This window comes from Octopus sinensis, linkage group LG12 (genome assembly GCF_006345805.1).
Source record: "Octopus sinensis linkage group LG12, ASM634580v1, whole genome shotgun sequence".
Classification (NCBI taxonomy): Eukaryota; Metazoa; Mollusca; class Cephalopoda; order Octopoda; family Octopodidae; genus Octopus; species Octopus sinensis.
In genome coordinates this window covers 31587357-31603916 of record NC_043008.1, presented here as the reverse complement: position 1 = coordinate 31603916, position 16560 = coordinate 31587357, and the positions used below count along the sequence as shown (strand labels likewise).

General features: G+C 35.9%; 1 protein-coding gene and 1 pseudogene across 1 annotated transcript; both read right to left on the bottom strand.

Annotated features, from left to right (window-relative positions):
• Nucleotides 1-1358: 1358 nt before the first annotated feature.
• On the bottom strand, nucleotides 1359-14889 carry LOC118765592. The gene is made up of 2 exons (XM_036507819.1): nucleotides 11682-14889; nucleotides 1359-1387 (listed from the first exon to the last, which is right to left on the bottom strand). The coding sequence occupies exon 1, from the start codon at nucleotides 13516-13518 to the stop codon at nucleotides 11752-11754; it is 1767 nt and encodes a 588-aa protein (XP_036363712.1). The 5' UTR covers nucleotides 13519-14889; the 3' UTR covers nucleotides 1359-1387; nucleotides 11682-11751.
• LOC115218145 lies at nucleotides 10147-10239 on the bottom strand (annotated as a pseudogene).
• Nucleotides 14890-16560: the final 1671 nt, after the last annotated feature.

Genomic DNA, 16560 nt, shown 5'->3' with positions numbered 1-16560 from the left:
GAGTTGGCAGAAACGTTAGTGCGCCGGACGAAATGCTTAGCGGTATTTCGTCCGCCGTTACGTTCTGAATTCAAATTCCACCGAGGTCGACTTTGCCTTTCATCCTTTTGGGGTCGGTTAAATAAGTACCAGTTACGCACTGGGGTCGATGTAATCGACTTAATACCTATGTCTGTCCTTGTTTGTCCCCTCTATGTTTAGCCCCTTGTAGGTAATAAAGAAATAGGTATTTCGTCCGCCGTTACGTTCTGGGTTCAAATTCCGCCGAGGTCGACCTTGCCTTTCATCCTTTCGGGTTCGATAAATTAAGTACCAGTCACACACTAGGGTCGATATAATCGACTTAATCCCTTTGTCTGTCCTTGTTTGTCCCCTCTATGTTTTAGCCCTTTGTGGGCAGTAAAGAAATATATATTTGTTGTTGTCTGCAGATTTTCTTAGTGAATATTACGTTTCTTTGGAAAGGTTCATTATTCTCTTGTTCGTGATTCATTGAAGGTCACTATCTGCACAAATACACTAGTTTTGGGGTTAAAAAAAAGGAATAAACAAAAGCAATATGTCCATGGTTATTTTTAGCAGTACTAGTGACCATCAGTAATTTAATACATTCGTTTAACTTTGTAGCATTTAAACAGTTCATATCTGTCCAAAATATTTTACTTGTTTAATGTTCCAACTGGCCAGATCTGGCCTCTCACACGAACCCTATGTCATTCTCAAATTAAACAGTTACATCATTGAAATCTGAAAGCTACCTGATAATGTACGATCCATTCTAAACAATGTGAATAAATATTACATTTCATAGAGTAATGTAAATATTAAAGGTTTAATTATCGTGTCATATAGAAAAGCGTTTTTATAGAATATTAAAAATGAAAGTAAAAAAGCGAGGGAACATGCTTTCAAAGTTCAGTGATATTTACAGTTAACTGTTTCAAAATCTGCAGGTTATCAGTTCACCCTTGCTTCGTGTAATTATTAATGCACTTTGCAAGGTTTACAGTACAGGGTGGACCAAAAGCCACGCAGCAAAATTAAGACACATTTCACATTTGTCAAAGGCATGTTTCAATTTTTCTAAAATACACTAAAATAAATAAAATTATATAGAATACACTCGTACTTGCACATGACCAAAATGAATAATAATAATAATAATATGGCTGTGTGGTAAGTAGCTTGCTTACCAACCACATGGTTCCGAGTTCAGTCCCACTGCGTGGCAACTTGAGCAAGAGTCTTCTACTATAGCCTCGGGTCGACCAAAGCCTTGTGAGTGGATTTGGTAGACAGAAACTGAAAAGAAGCCCGTCGTATATATGTGTATATATATATATATATATAAATATATATATATATATATATATATATATATATATATGTGTGTGTGTGTGTGTGTGTGTGTGTGTGTGTGTGTGTGTGTGGTGTGTGTGTGAGTGTGTGTGTGTATGTCTGTGTATCTGTGTTCGTCCCCCCAACATCGCTTGACAATCGATGCTGGTGTGTTTACGTCTCCGTAACTTAGCAGTTCGGCAAAAGAAGCCGATAGAATTAGTAATAGGCTTACAAAGAATAAGTCCTGGGGTCGATTTGCTCGACTAAAGGCGGTGCTCCAGCATGGCCAAAGTCAAATGACTGAAACAAGTAAAAGAGTAATAATAATAATAATGGTTTCAAATTTTGGCACAAGATCTGCAAGTTCAGGGGAAGAGATAAGTTGATTACATCAATCCCAGTGTTCAACTGGTACTTATTTTATCAAGCCCGAAAGGATGAAAGGCGAAGTTGACCTCAAGAACAACGTAATATAAATTAAATGTGAAATGCTTTGGTGTGTGATTTTGGCCCACTTTCTCTCTCTCTCTATATATATATTTTGTTAGTCACTGGATTGTTGATGTGCTGGAGCATCACCTTAAAGTGTTTAGTGAATCAAATCGACTCCGCCACGGTACTTAATTTTAAACTCTAGAAACTCATTCTGTTGAAGCGTTCTTGCCGAATCGCTACGTTACGGAGGATGTTAAGAAGCACACACTGGTTCCCAAGACAATCACAAACATGCACACTTACTGGGTGTTCGTATAGAATAGAGTCAGAGTTTGTCTAGGACGGCGAAAAGTCGTAATTGTTTATGTTTAAAGAACCAAAACGGGTCTTCACTCCTCTGAATATTCAGAAAATCTGCTCATAATTTTGCAGTTTTAACTTCTTTTCGAAGATTTTTCCAGATTTATGTTTTAAAAAGTTACGTATGTTTTCAAAGAATCATAATTTCAGATGTCTAAAGCATAAATCTGAAAATAATTTCTGAAGTTAAAACTGAATACTGATGGGAAAAAGTGGAACATCATACATTCATTCATTCATTCATACATACTTACATACATATATTCTTATACAAGAATGTTGTTGACAGCGAAACTTCGAAGTCACTGTCAACAACATTCTTGTATAAGAATTATAAATTTGTACTCAACAAAAGTATAGAGCAACCCATCAGATTAAGGTGAACTTGCTTTTAATATAACTGAATACACACACACACAAACACAATAACACTGATGGGTTCTGGTACACTACATCTGTTTCACACGTGTCCTTTATTACAGTACAAAAGTGTTACATCATGCGAAAAAAAACGATTTCTTCGGGTGAATAAAGAGAAAATGTAGTATATTTAAGAGACCAAAAATGTAAGATGCAAAAGAGATATTTTCTTCAAACTTGGCATAAAAGAAGGAAAGACTATTTGGTTTCTCAAGTTCTTTTTTTTTTTACCTTAACTTCGTTTAACAAAACCAAAAATGTTATTGAAATAAAGGCTTGCTTAATTATTTTTTAATGAAAAGAAAACACTGATTGCTTTTTATTTAGCAGATATGATTCAGCACCGTCCATTTGACGGGGGGGGGGCGTTTTGCTCGTATACACACACACACAAACACAATAACACAGATGGGTTCTGGTACACGGCATCTGTGAGAAAATTAAAAAATTAGAACTTTTCAAAATAGAACATAGTGTAAGACGACCCAATCAACCGTGGATCGTCTTACAACCGTAACCGGGTCAGTTGAGGTCGTATGATGTGACACGCCTATTCATCAATAAAGAACACGCCTGGAACAGCTGTAGTGAACCGCAACCCGTCTGTGTTATTGTTTATTTTTCACCTAACTCGGAACCTTCCATACGTGTGGATTTCGAGTCTATTCGACTATGGAATACGTGTAGTTAATGTACCCCTGGGTGCCTTTGATGGCACGTTGTGTACTTTTTCAGTACTTGTGAATGTAGGCAAAACTGGAAGGACAAACCTGTATTTACTTTGGTACGTACGTATATGTCCGTACACGTTGTTGGTACACAGGTGCGCTATCTTTCCGATTCTACCGTTTACTATTTGAATACCTGATTCTTTCATATATATACGTGGACTGATCAATAAGTATCCGGACTGTTGCCTGAGTAACGAAGCTAAAGCACGCAGTGAAGCCAATTGAACTGTGTCTGCTAAGTTTCTGCCAAAACTGCTTTGAGCTGACAACGCACGTGCCCATTCAGCGCAGTTTATGCAGCGGGTTTTTGGCTAGGCACAGCTTTTCCCAGGTCCGATAGCCACCGTATTCCCTAGATCTCGTTCGTTGCGACACTATAAAAATCAAATCACGCTTCAAAGGAAGATTTCTGGACGTCGAAGAAAGCAAAGTGAATGCAACGAGGGAGCTGCTGATTATCCCCGAAAACAAGTTCCAGAAATACTTCCATCAATGGAAACAGTGCGCGATTAAGTATGTGGAAGCAGATTAAATGTCAAATGCGTACGTGTTATAGTTTTGTTTTTATAGCACAAGTTCGGTTACTTACTGATCAGAACTCGTGTGTGTGTGCGTGTGTGTGTGTGTGTGTGTGTGTGTGTGTGTGTGTGTTGTGTGTGTGTGTGTGTGCACGAAGTTTTATCAGTGAACAGGTCGGGGTTTCAAAGCGACTAAAATACTCTGACACAAATTAAATTTAAATGTTGAAATGAATCTAACGTATTCTTGTGTGTACTCAAATGGCTTATAAGTTCAACTCTGTAACTAACATACATATACACATACATACATACATTCATACATACATACATACATTACATACATTACATACATACATACATACATTACATACATACATACATTACATACATACATACATACATTACATACATACAGACATACAGACATACATACATACATACATACATACAAACATAATACATGCATACATACATACATGCATACATTACATACATACATACATACATTACATACATACATACATACATTACATACATTACATACATACATACATACATACATTACATACATACATACATACGGACATACATACATACATACATTACATACATACATACATACATACACACACATTACATACATGCATACATTACATACATACGTACATTACATACATACATACATTACATACATACATACATTACATACATATATTACATACATACATTACATACATACATACATACATACATACATACATACATACATACATACATACATACATTACATACATACATACATGCATACATTACATACATACATACATATATACATACATACATACATTACATACATACATACGTTACACACATTACATACATTACATACATACAGACAGACATACATACATACACACATACATACATTACATACATACATATATACATTACATACATACATACATACATTACATACATACATACATACATTACATACATACATACATACATTACATACATTACATACATACATACATACATACATACATACATTACATACATAACATACATACATACATACATACATACATACATACATACATACATACATACATTACATACATACATACATTACATAGATTACATCCATACTTACATTACATACATACATACATTACATACATTACATACATACATACATTAAATACATGCATACATACATATATTACATACATTACATATATACATTGCATGCATTACATACATACATACATACATACATACATACATACATTACATACATACATTACATACATACATACATCATACATACATACATACATACATTTAATACATAAATACATACATTACATACATACATACATCATACATACATACATACATATATGCAGGGGTTGGACAAAACAATGGAAACACCTAGCATCATAGTATCATAATTTTGAAATATCTATAAAACCGTCAAAAGCTTGTTTATTTTTATGTTATATGATTTATTACTAGTGTTGCTCAATATGTTTTGCTAAAATAGCTGTTTCTTTTCAGATATCATCAGAAAAAGGTAATTAAAATTCATTAAAATAACAGATCTATCGGACTTTCAAAGATGTCAAATTGTCGGTACTCGTAGCGTTGGCGCTAGTATAACGAGAACAGCTTATATGTTTGGTGTTTCAAGAAGTACTGTCTCGGAAGTACAGCCTTTGAGAGAGAAGGAAAAAACATCCTCGTCGAAACAAAACTTGCAGATAGGGACCGTCGGACACTTACGCGAATTGTTAGAAAGGATCACAAAAGTACAGCTCCCAAAATTACTGCAGAGCTTAATGACTACCTCGAGAACCCAATTTCCACAAAAACTGTTCGCCAGGAGCTGCACAAATCTGGATTTCACAGCAAGGGTGCAAAAAGAAAACCATTACTTTCAAAAACAAACGTTGCAAAGCGTTTAGAGTTGAGTAAAAACTTACAGAATTGATCCCTAGAGCATGGAAAAATGTTATTTTCTCAGACGAGTCATCCTTTACCTTATTTCCGACCACCGGCCAAGTATACGTGTGGAGACAGCCAAAAGAAGCATTTGACCCAGAATGCCTTCTTCCAACTGTTAAACATGGAGGAGGATCTGTGATGTTCTGGGGAGCTATATCCTGGAAATCCGCCAGCCCATGGCAGAATTAATAGTCAAAACTATTTAAGCATTTTATCTGATCAAATTCATCCTATGGTTGCGGAACTGATTCTAGAGGGAAACGCAATCTTTCAGGATGATAATGCACCAATTCACACAGCTAAAGTTGTTACTGAATGGCATGAGGAACATTCCAGTGAAGTTGAACATCTTATGTGACACCACACCCCAGATCTCAATATTATTGAACATTTATGGTGCATTTTAGAAAAACAAGTAAGGAGTCGATATCCTCCACCACCATCACTACAAGAACTGGAGACTATTTTAGCTGAAGAATGGAGACTATTTTAGCTGAAGAATGGACAAAAATTCCTTTGGAAACAATTCAAACTTTGTACGAGTTCATACCCCATAGAATTCAAGTTATAATAACTGCCAAAGGCGGTCCCACCCCATGTTAAAATAAATTTGCTTGAAATTTTAAGGTGTTTCCATTATTTTGTCCAACCCCTGTAAATATATTTTATTTGCACACACACACACACACACATATATGCATATATATATATATATATATATATATATATACACACATTTTTATTCTTTGTTTCAGTCATTTGATGGCGGCCATGCTGGAGCACCGCCTTTAGTCGAACGAATCGACCCCATGACTTATTCTTTGTAAGCCTAGTACTTATTCTATCGGCCTCTTTTGCTGTAAACACACAAACATCAGTTATGAAGCGATGTTAGGGGGACAAACACAAACACACACACACACATATATATATATCCATATACGACGGGCCTCTTTCAGTTTCGGTGTTCCAAATCCACTCAAAATCTTTGGTCGGTCTGAGGCTATACTAGAAGACACTTGCACAAGGTGCCATGCAGTGGAACTGAACCCGGAACCGTGTGGTTGGTAAGCAAGCTACTTTATTTCATAAAATTTGCTATGAAGAGAGGACGAACAAAGGCAGATAAACATAAAAAGGTGTAGTAGCTGCGATAACGTTTAAAAATGTATGATGATAAATTTATGATACATATGTGTATTTATGTATGAACGTGTATATAAAAGCTAATGGGCGTACGTGCGTGAGTGTGTGTGCAAGCGTGTTCTGCTTTATGTATTTGTATTCACTTACACACGCACACAAAGACAAACGTACACCCATTAGATTTCATATACACGTACATACATAAATATACACACCATTATTTTTTATAAACAAGTGCATACATAAATACATACACACACAAATTATCGTGTCATGAAACCAAAATTAAATATACAACAATTTTTCACGAAAGCTAACGAACGAACAGCTGAGAAAATATGACTGTGATTGCCAAAAGATATATGCACCAAACATGCAAACATTTAATATCTGCTTTGAGATTGAATTAATTTCACTTCTCCCATCATAATTTGATCCTTGGTTGATACTCTACAACAGTTTTTAACATCTATCTTTTATCTATGAACCCCTTTGAAAATTCATACGATTATTGATAAAAAAAAATTGGTGCGTGGTTTAAGCTCTATTTAGGTGTTATTTTTATCACATCTCAGGACTACCTTATACCCTTCTTGTTTATTTGTCAATCTGACGTATTGATGTTTTTCAATATTTTTCTCCCCATAAAACACATTTAATGGTCTATTGCTGAAATTTAAGTCAAAAATTCGAACTGACCCTGTGATTTAAAAAAACAAAATTTGAAAAATTAAAAAAAATTTTAATTCGAAAAATATTTTTAAAATAGTCGTGTGAATTTTGGTGTGTAAAATACAAATTCGCAGGTAAAATTCCGTGAAGATTCCCCAAAATAAATAAGTTATGAGGGGTTCTATGGCGTACTTAAAGCAGAATTCCGCCCTATTTTATTCTGGTGGCTACTCATAGGCATTCAATGTTTAAAAACTGGTTTTATAGATACTTCTTTCAAAATTTCAAATTTCACATGTATAGGTTTACAACAGCACATACTTAGAGAACCTGTTTCAGTGGCCAAAAACATTAAAAAGAAAACTAGCTGTGCCTAGCAATACATACATCTAAAGCAAAGTTATTTTCATGAACCTTTAAAATACTACTGAGGATCCCCAATTTACTATTTTGCTAGTGTCCCCACCACCGACCTTATATAGACCACCAGGGGTCACATGAATGAACCCTGGTTGAGAACTAATGTTTTACACGCACAAAACCCAAACAAAACCACCGGTTGTTTGAAATGTAAAAGAGAGATAAAGCGAAAATGTGAATCTGTACAAATGAGTTCCGTAATAAATGTGAAGTTACAATATTTATATATAATTCACTCTTGTCATGTGAGTGTTGAGCTATGTATGTGTGACAGTTTATATACGTGCCAAGGCCTTTTATAAGTATACAAGCTGAATAGCCCGTCGTTGCCAGGTAATTTTTTACAATAGAATGTCTTATATAAAGTTTTGTTTATTCCATGCCAGACCATGCCTTCCCTGACAGATAGGTCTCTTGATCAGGACAGACTTGCGCAATTTTTCGCAAAGAAACTTCGTTGAGGATTTGTTTTTCTTTTTAAATTATTTACATGTCTGTTCGACCGTTTCACATGACTTTATTCATTAAAACTTATTAAAACTTCAGAAGTTCTTACAACTTTGATCGTCGTAATGCTTTGCTTTAATAAAAATTCCTCCTCGTAATGACTTTGCTTTCGTTTTTGGGACAGACGGTTATCATGCAGAAAATGCCGACTTTCAAATCTTTTCTGATTAAGCAAAATTGATTAAACGCACAAAACCCAAACCTTAGTGACATTTTTCTGCAACAAATAGATAAAAAAAATCGGATTTAACGTGGAAAATTATTTCAGTATACCAAATTTGAAACTTTTGACATGATTTTAAAATTTCACAATATGTAATAGAAACAGGGAAGGTCCTACAAATGTAGAGAGACATAGGACATGACACACATTTACAAGCGAACACACATAATCAGTTCAAAAGGAGTATAGTAGACGTATGCGTATTTATATATATATATATATGTGTATGAGAGAGTTTCTTTGCGATGGACAACATAAAAGCCACCCGTAAACAATTGTTATCAACTTATCCCTTTTCTCTTTATAGGTACGTATTCATCACACCCACCGTTTTAAAAGTCACTTATGTGTATGTGCATGTGTGTGTATGCATGTATCTGTATTTACAAAAGTATATATGCAGCGTTACATGTATATTCCTGAATGACAGCTGTATTAACGTTACTATCCCACTGTCACTCCATATTTGTCGCTTACACAACTTTGTTCTCCCCACACCTGATATCAGCCACACTCACTATGTCATCATATTTCCCTCACACTAACACTCTTGCACCCTTCTCATTTTATCAAATAATAGTTCAACCACCCTAGGGGGTCCATTATAGATTATTTTGGAAATCCAACTAGCCTATAAGTCAAATGGATGTTAGCTTAACACGTATGGAAAGTTTCGTCAAGATTGGTTCACTGGTTTGGGCAACAAGATGGTAACAGTTAGATAGACAAACAGAAATTGCCATATATCAGGATGTGTGTTGCAATATATGTATAAATTCCATCTGATTCATGAAAGTGGACGTAAAAAATGAAGATTAAACACACGCCCGCGCGCATGTGTATGTGTGATTCTTTAAAACAGTTTGATATAGCTCCTTGCAACTTAACGTTTCGTTTGCTTGAATCTTAGCTTGTCGGGCTGAGGTAGACGATTCGGTTACCTAAGCACAACGAGCTAAGCTTCAAGCCTATGACACTTGCATGGCTCGAATCAAACCGTTTTAAATAGCATACCTAACTCCTACTAAATCGACCCCAGGACTTATTCTTTCTATGCCTAATACTATTCTGTCGGTCTCTTTTTGCAGAACCGCTAGATACCGGGGACGTAAACACACCAACATCGGTTGTCAAGCGATGGTGGTGGTGGTGGGGGACAAACAGACACAAATAACAAATACATACATATATATATACGACGGGCTTCTTTAAGTTCCCGTCTACCAAATCCACTCACAAGGCTTTGGTTGGTCTGAGGCTATATTAGAAGACACTTGTCCAAGATTCCACGCAGTGGGACTGAACCCGGAACCATATGGTTGGGAATTCTTACCACACAGCCACACCTGTGCCTATGAAAAAAAAAATGGAACGTTTCACGAATTTGCATGTCATCCTTGCACAGGTGCCATGTTAATATATAATTGATATATATATATATATATACATACATCAGGAACTGACTCAGTCCCATTGCATGGCACCTTGGACAAGCGTCTTCCACTATAGCCTAGGGCCGACCAACACCTTATGAGTGGAATAGATAGACGGAAACTGAAAGAAGCCGGTATGTATATATTTATGTGTGTGTGTTTAGTTTTTAAGTATAGTTATACAAGTCAAACGTTAAATAAAGTTTTCAATTAAAATATTTTATTTATAAGTCCTTGGACAAGTGTCTTCTAATATAGCCTCGGCCGACCAAAGCCTTGTGAGTGGATTTGGTAGACGGAAACTGAAAGAAGACCGTCGTATACATGTATGTTTGTGTCTGTGCTTGTCCCTCCAACATCGCTTGACAACTGATGCTGGTGTATTTACGTCCCCGTAACTTAGCGGTTCGGCAAAAGAGACCGATAGAATAAATAGAAGGCTTACAAAGAATAAATCCTGGGGTCGATTTGCTCGGCTAAAGGCGGTGCTCCAGCATGGCCGCAGTCAGATGACTGAAACAAGTAAAACAATAAAAGAATACAAAGAAAAAGTTTGATACTTACGAGGGGGTGGGGTGCTGGAAAGTTCCTGACTTTAAGCCCAACCTTCCGAGTTCTTTTACATGGCTTAGAAAAACTAAAGGACCACTGCAATAGGTGTGTGAATTTGAGAGGAGAATATGCTGAACTAAGTGATCCTCCTGTATTTTCTTTTATCCAAACCCAGGAAATTTTCAGCACCCACTCGTATTCCGAATTTAGGCAATGTCGCTTTCATCGGACTTTTCGTTGTAAAAATTATATAAATATATATATATATATTTATTACACACAAACACGCACATATATATATATTTATGACACAAATGTATGAAAAAGGCGACGAACTATAACGAAAAAATATCAAAATATAAATTCATTTTAATCGTGAAAAATTCGATGAAAGGGATGAAGGGTTGAAAAAAAACGAAATACATTTGTTTCAAAATGTGGAATGCAATAAAATCACGAAAAATAACGACTTTAGTCGCGGTTGCGATTCCACCAAAAAGCACGATGAGGGGGAGAAAACGTTTCTAAAACATAAATAAGATTTATTTTTTTAAAAAAGGTTACCCCTCTACTCTCGATTGTTTTGAAATGCTTGATACAAAACAATTGTAAAAAATCCCTACTAAAACAGAATAATTCTAGCTTATGTGGGCTGCTAGTCCGAAAGTCTGTGTGTGAGAGAGAGAAAAAGCATAGAAACACATTTTAAGAAGTATGTTGCAGACAAAATGTGAGAAAAATGGAGAAAAAATAATTTAACAAGTGCGTTTAGGAAAAAATAAAAACAAAACAATATTTAAATATTTTAATATAAAAAAAATAAAATGATTACATTTTTTTTGGAATGGATTGTTTTTTTTTCAATTGCATTGATTTGTTGTTTGTAGTTATGATTTTGCTTATACATAATATATATATATATAATACTGTATGGACGATAATGTGTCTAGTTGTGTGATGCGTTCAGTGCTGTTATTTCGTCAACTAAGTTTTGTTTTCGTGTTATATCTGTCTACATCTGTCCTTCGAATGTTTTCCTGTATAGCTGTCCTCACCGCTTGACTGGATGAAAAATCATCAACCAGAACGATGTTCAGTCTGTATTCTTGTTCTCTATCCGACCAGTGTCGGATCATAGTGTTAATACCTTTATACATTATCTCTCCATTAGCTTTAGATGGATCGTCTCCGCAAAGATTGGCTATTCGGGCCATTTCTAGCAAATTACTGGCTTTGCCCTCGAATCCAAAAAGTCTTAGTATAGTTCTATGCTGCAGATGCCCTAAATACACAGAAATCATAATAATCATAATGCATATCACAGTGACTTTAGCAGCTTTTACGGGACTCCGTCTTTTTAGTCCGGTACAAAAGAATTTAGTAAAGTTCCTGTTTTCGGACGATTGGATTAATCGATAGAACATAATTGTCAAAAATAAAGAAAGAGCCCAAGCCACGCGTTTGCTTCTTAATATTCCCCCCAACACATTTGGAACATTGTGTGTCACGAAAGCTGGTGTGATGGCTAACCTGTCAGGGAAATTCCTCTTATATTTCTGCATGATGTCAGAACGATGTGTAAACATACTTCGTGGGTTAGTTCTTCGTTCAAACATTTCCACAGCTGTTTCGTTGTTGACATCGCTCCAGAAATAATCCGGGAAGGCATTTACTAAATCTTTATCTTCCCGGATCAGAGCAATGACATTACGTCTCGTAGAGATGACACTTGATAAGGTAGGATTTAAAGAAATGTTCCGAGTTGGGACAAGATTTGGTCCTAAAATAGATAATAAATATTTACCAAGTTTGATCTTAGACTCACCTGGCATTGGTAATTTCTCTTGAATTCCGTTACCGGGTGCATTTAAGTGGGAAATTAGAAGTATAATAATCTCTCCTGGATTCTCTGTCGCAAAATTAGCAATTTCTTTTAAGCCAGACTCAATGGCCTCTCCAGATATCCCATGCCACCAGTAAAATCCTCCGTTTGGTAGCAAGGCGATTCGTAAATCAAGACATCGGTAACCAGCATTAAGCTGCGCACCTAATCCGTCGTCATGGTTTCTAGCCCACGAGCTGAAATAGTTACTGAATCCAAGGCTCAAAGCAACTCGTGAAATCCAAAGTTTTTCCACTAAAGTACCATTTGGTGATACAGAGAAAGATGCACTGTTATGAGTGCCTGGAATAACTAAGTCGCCGAGTCGAGCCGTACTCAAACGACGCCTCAATAAAGTCATCCATCTTTGAAAACATGTATTTTTCCACTGGCCCCAAGAAAATAATGGATTGTTTAGATGATTGGTTAATTTGCGTTGAGGGCTTTGTACACCATGACCAACATATTCTTGGACATTGGCATCGATGTTGCTGTCTTTGTCAATGTTAGAATCAATCGAGTTTATAAATGACGATGCGATTAAAGATGCATGGTCTCTCCGTTTGGTAAAATCCAGAAGAGACCAATTTTCATTGACGCATATGTTATTTAAATCCTGTTCACAAGGTACAGTGGTGTCGTCCCAGATTTCTAAACAATAGCTGGCTGGTTGTTGAGCCAACTGTCTCTGCAGACGTCTTCGTTGTTGTTGGTATTGGTAAGATTCCTGAGACTTCCGCTGTCCATGGTGTGATGGAGGATCGAACTTGCTAACTGCTGGTGTAGGAGATGGTGTTACATATAGACAACTATTCAACAATATGAAAGTCATAATTCTGACGGAAAGCCACGAATTAATGCTCATTAGTCCAGTTACTTAGGCGAAGATATGAATAAGTTTAACCCATTAAGAAAGTCAACGATGCTTAACCGTTGACACCCATACACTCGAATACGTTTTATACAGTGTCGAATTTGAAAAGGAATGTTCGGCTGGAATAAATGTTGGATTCGTTTAATTAAATTTAAAAAAAAAAACAATCTAAATTTTGTAGTAGCTGATTCGCGGCGTGTTAGAACACGCTTCTCATTCGTTAATTTCCGAGGCTTTATTACTTTTTTTCTATTAATGGAGCAGATTAAGAATACAATTAGGCATTAATTCAACCTTGGTATTTCCTACTATAACGTTAAATAATATGTTCAAGTATATATATATATATATATATAGTGAGAGAGAGAGTTGTATATAGGGCTTACATTAACATTTCTTTACAATGTCAAAGTTTATAGAGATGTTTTGGATGCTTACAAATCATGTTATTTTTAATAAACTGTGGAGCAAATATATTTTGTAAAATAAAAACTAAGTGGAGAGAGGAAAAATGAATGAACTGAAAGTTAGTAACAGGAAAAGCAAATAAAGCAATCAATAAAGGAATCTAATAATTTTGCCCTGAAAGAAGTTCGAATATTCTTTATGGTTCACTTGCTCTATCGTTATTCTTAGAATATCAATATCAACAGAAAGATAGATAATCCAAAACTTGTGTTAATTCCTCTTTATCCTAGACACGTATCTAAAGATACGTTTAAATTACAAGAAAACAACAACGAAAATGATTTTTTTTATAATCCGTAATCTGCGCGTTTTCGAACACGTCTTTTAAAATCTTAGAACAGTAAACAGATTATTAATATGTGTGTATAACATTAAATGTGCATTACGAGTTTTCTTTTCTAGACGACGTTTTGAAAGTTCGGATAAATGGAAACATTAATTAATGAATTAATTAATCCACATATAGTTGCTTCAATACAAGTAGGACACTTCTAATTACATCCAAAGTAGAAACAAAATTATGTCAATTGAATATTTTTACTTTTCATTCATCCTCTGCTTCTTTTCATTTTCTCGGACGTAAACACCGTCGGGTTTCCGTTAAAATAGCTTGCCTTGTTTCTTCTTTTGTTCTCTCTTGTAAATTTACTTTCGTATTCGCCTTCTCCGATCGTAGTATTTGTTGAATAACATATGTAGTAGACAACCCTCAGAAATATCCGTCTTCAGCTTACTCCACATATTTAGTTAGTGTTTTGTTCGTTCGCTTGTATTTCATGTCGTGCTCCAGCGATGAACACTATGAAACAGGGCAGCAGTACTGCAGACAACACTGTCATTGCTACCACTACCACCACCACTGCTACCATCGTCAGCACACTCCTCACACTACTACCACCACATTACTTCGCTTTCTCTACTGCCCCCTATGTCTTTTGCTAAACACAACCTGCTACCAACACTTAGAAACATCACCCCCACCAACTCCTTTTATTTTTTCAACAGCACGTATATGTCTGTGAGTGGCATGTGCGTATAATCACTAGATCTACACACACACACACTCACACTTATAAATAGTAGCGCTCGTGTGTGCGCGTTAGAGTATGGATGCACGTACATGTATATATATATTATATATATATATACACACACACGCACATAGACATATTTGTGTATGTATTTATGTACGTATGTATGAATGTATGTATGTATGTATGTATGTATGTATGTATGTATGTATGTATGTATGTATGTATGTACATAATAACTTTTATCACTCATTTCAGTTATTGGATTGCGGCCATGTTGGTGCACTGCCTTGAAGAGTGTTAGTCGAACGAATCGACCTCGGTACTTGTTTTTTAAAGTCTAGTACTTCGGTCTATCGATCTCTTTGGACGAAACGCCGCTAGATTACGGGAGCGTAAACAAACTAACATCGGTTGTAAAGCGGCGGTGACACACACACACACACGCACACACACATACACACATAAACATATAACAACATCAATAAGAATGAAGAATATCACATCTTTATCCAGATGTGATATACTCCATTCTTGGTATTGTTATTCTCTGGAATATTCTAAGCGATCTTTGGATTTATTGGGTCATCCCATAAATAATGCGGTTTATTTTATACTTCCTTTATTTTTCAAAATTAAGATAAAGTTCTTTTTTAATCTAAAATATATTCCCCTTTATATTCTACAATGCTCTTCCATCACTCTGATAGACTTCCAAGGCCCCTCTTCCAAAATTTACTTGTCCATGACGAAAAATACTCCTCCAATTCTGTTCTGGCCCCGTCTACAGAATTCATATTTTTTCCGTCCAAATGGTTTTGAAGACTGCGGAATAAATGATAATCAGACGGGGCAATATCCAACGAATATGATGGGTGGGGCATCGTTTCCCATTCAAACCGCTCCAGCCTTTGGAATGCCATTCTTGCTTTACGTGGCCGAGCATTATCATGATGGAAGAACACCTTGCTTCTGGAAACCAAAGATGATCGTTTTCCAATGGCACGCAGGTGTCGATGAATGGTTGAATGACCAAATCCAAGCTTCTCTACTAGTTCCGCAACAGTTACCGTATATGTTAATTCTATTTGGATCAACTGGTATCTTATCGTTTGATGTGGTTAACCAAGTTCGCTTAAACTTTCAGTGCTGACACGATGTCTGCCTAGATTTATTAGTCCTTTTTACCCGATAATACACACACACAAACATACACACACACACACGCACGCACGCACCACGCACGCACGCACGCACGCACGCACGCACGCCACGCACGCACGCACGCACGCACGCACGCACAAACACACACACACATGCACATACACACACACACACACACATATATATATATATATATATATATATATATTATATATATATATACACACACACGCACATAGACATATTTGTGTATGTATTTATGTACGTATGTATGAATGTATGTATGTATGTATGTATGTATGTATGTATGTATGTATGTATGTATGTATGTATGTACATAATAACTTTTATCACTCATTTCAGTTATTGG

What these genes read in the sequence shown, in the direction of transcription:
- LOC118765592 (XM_036507819.1), bottom strand. Translation starts at nt 13,518, where the DNA reads ATGAGCATTAATTCGTGGCTTTCCGTCAGAATTATGACTTTCATATTG.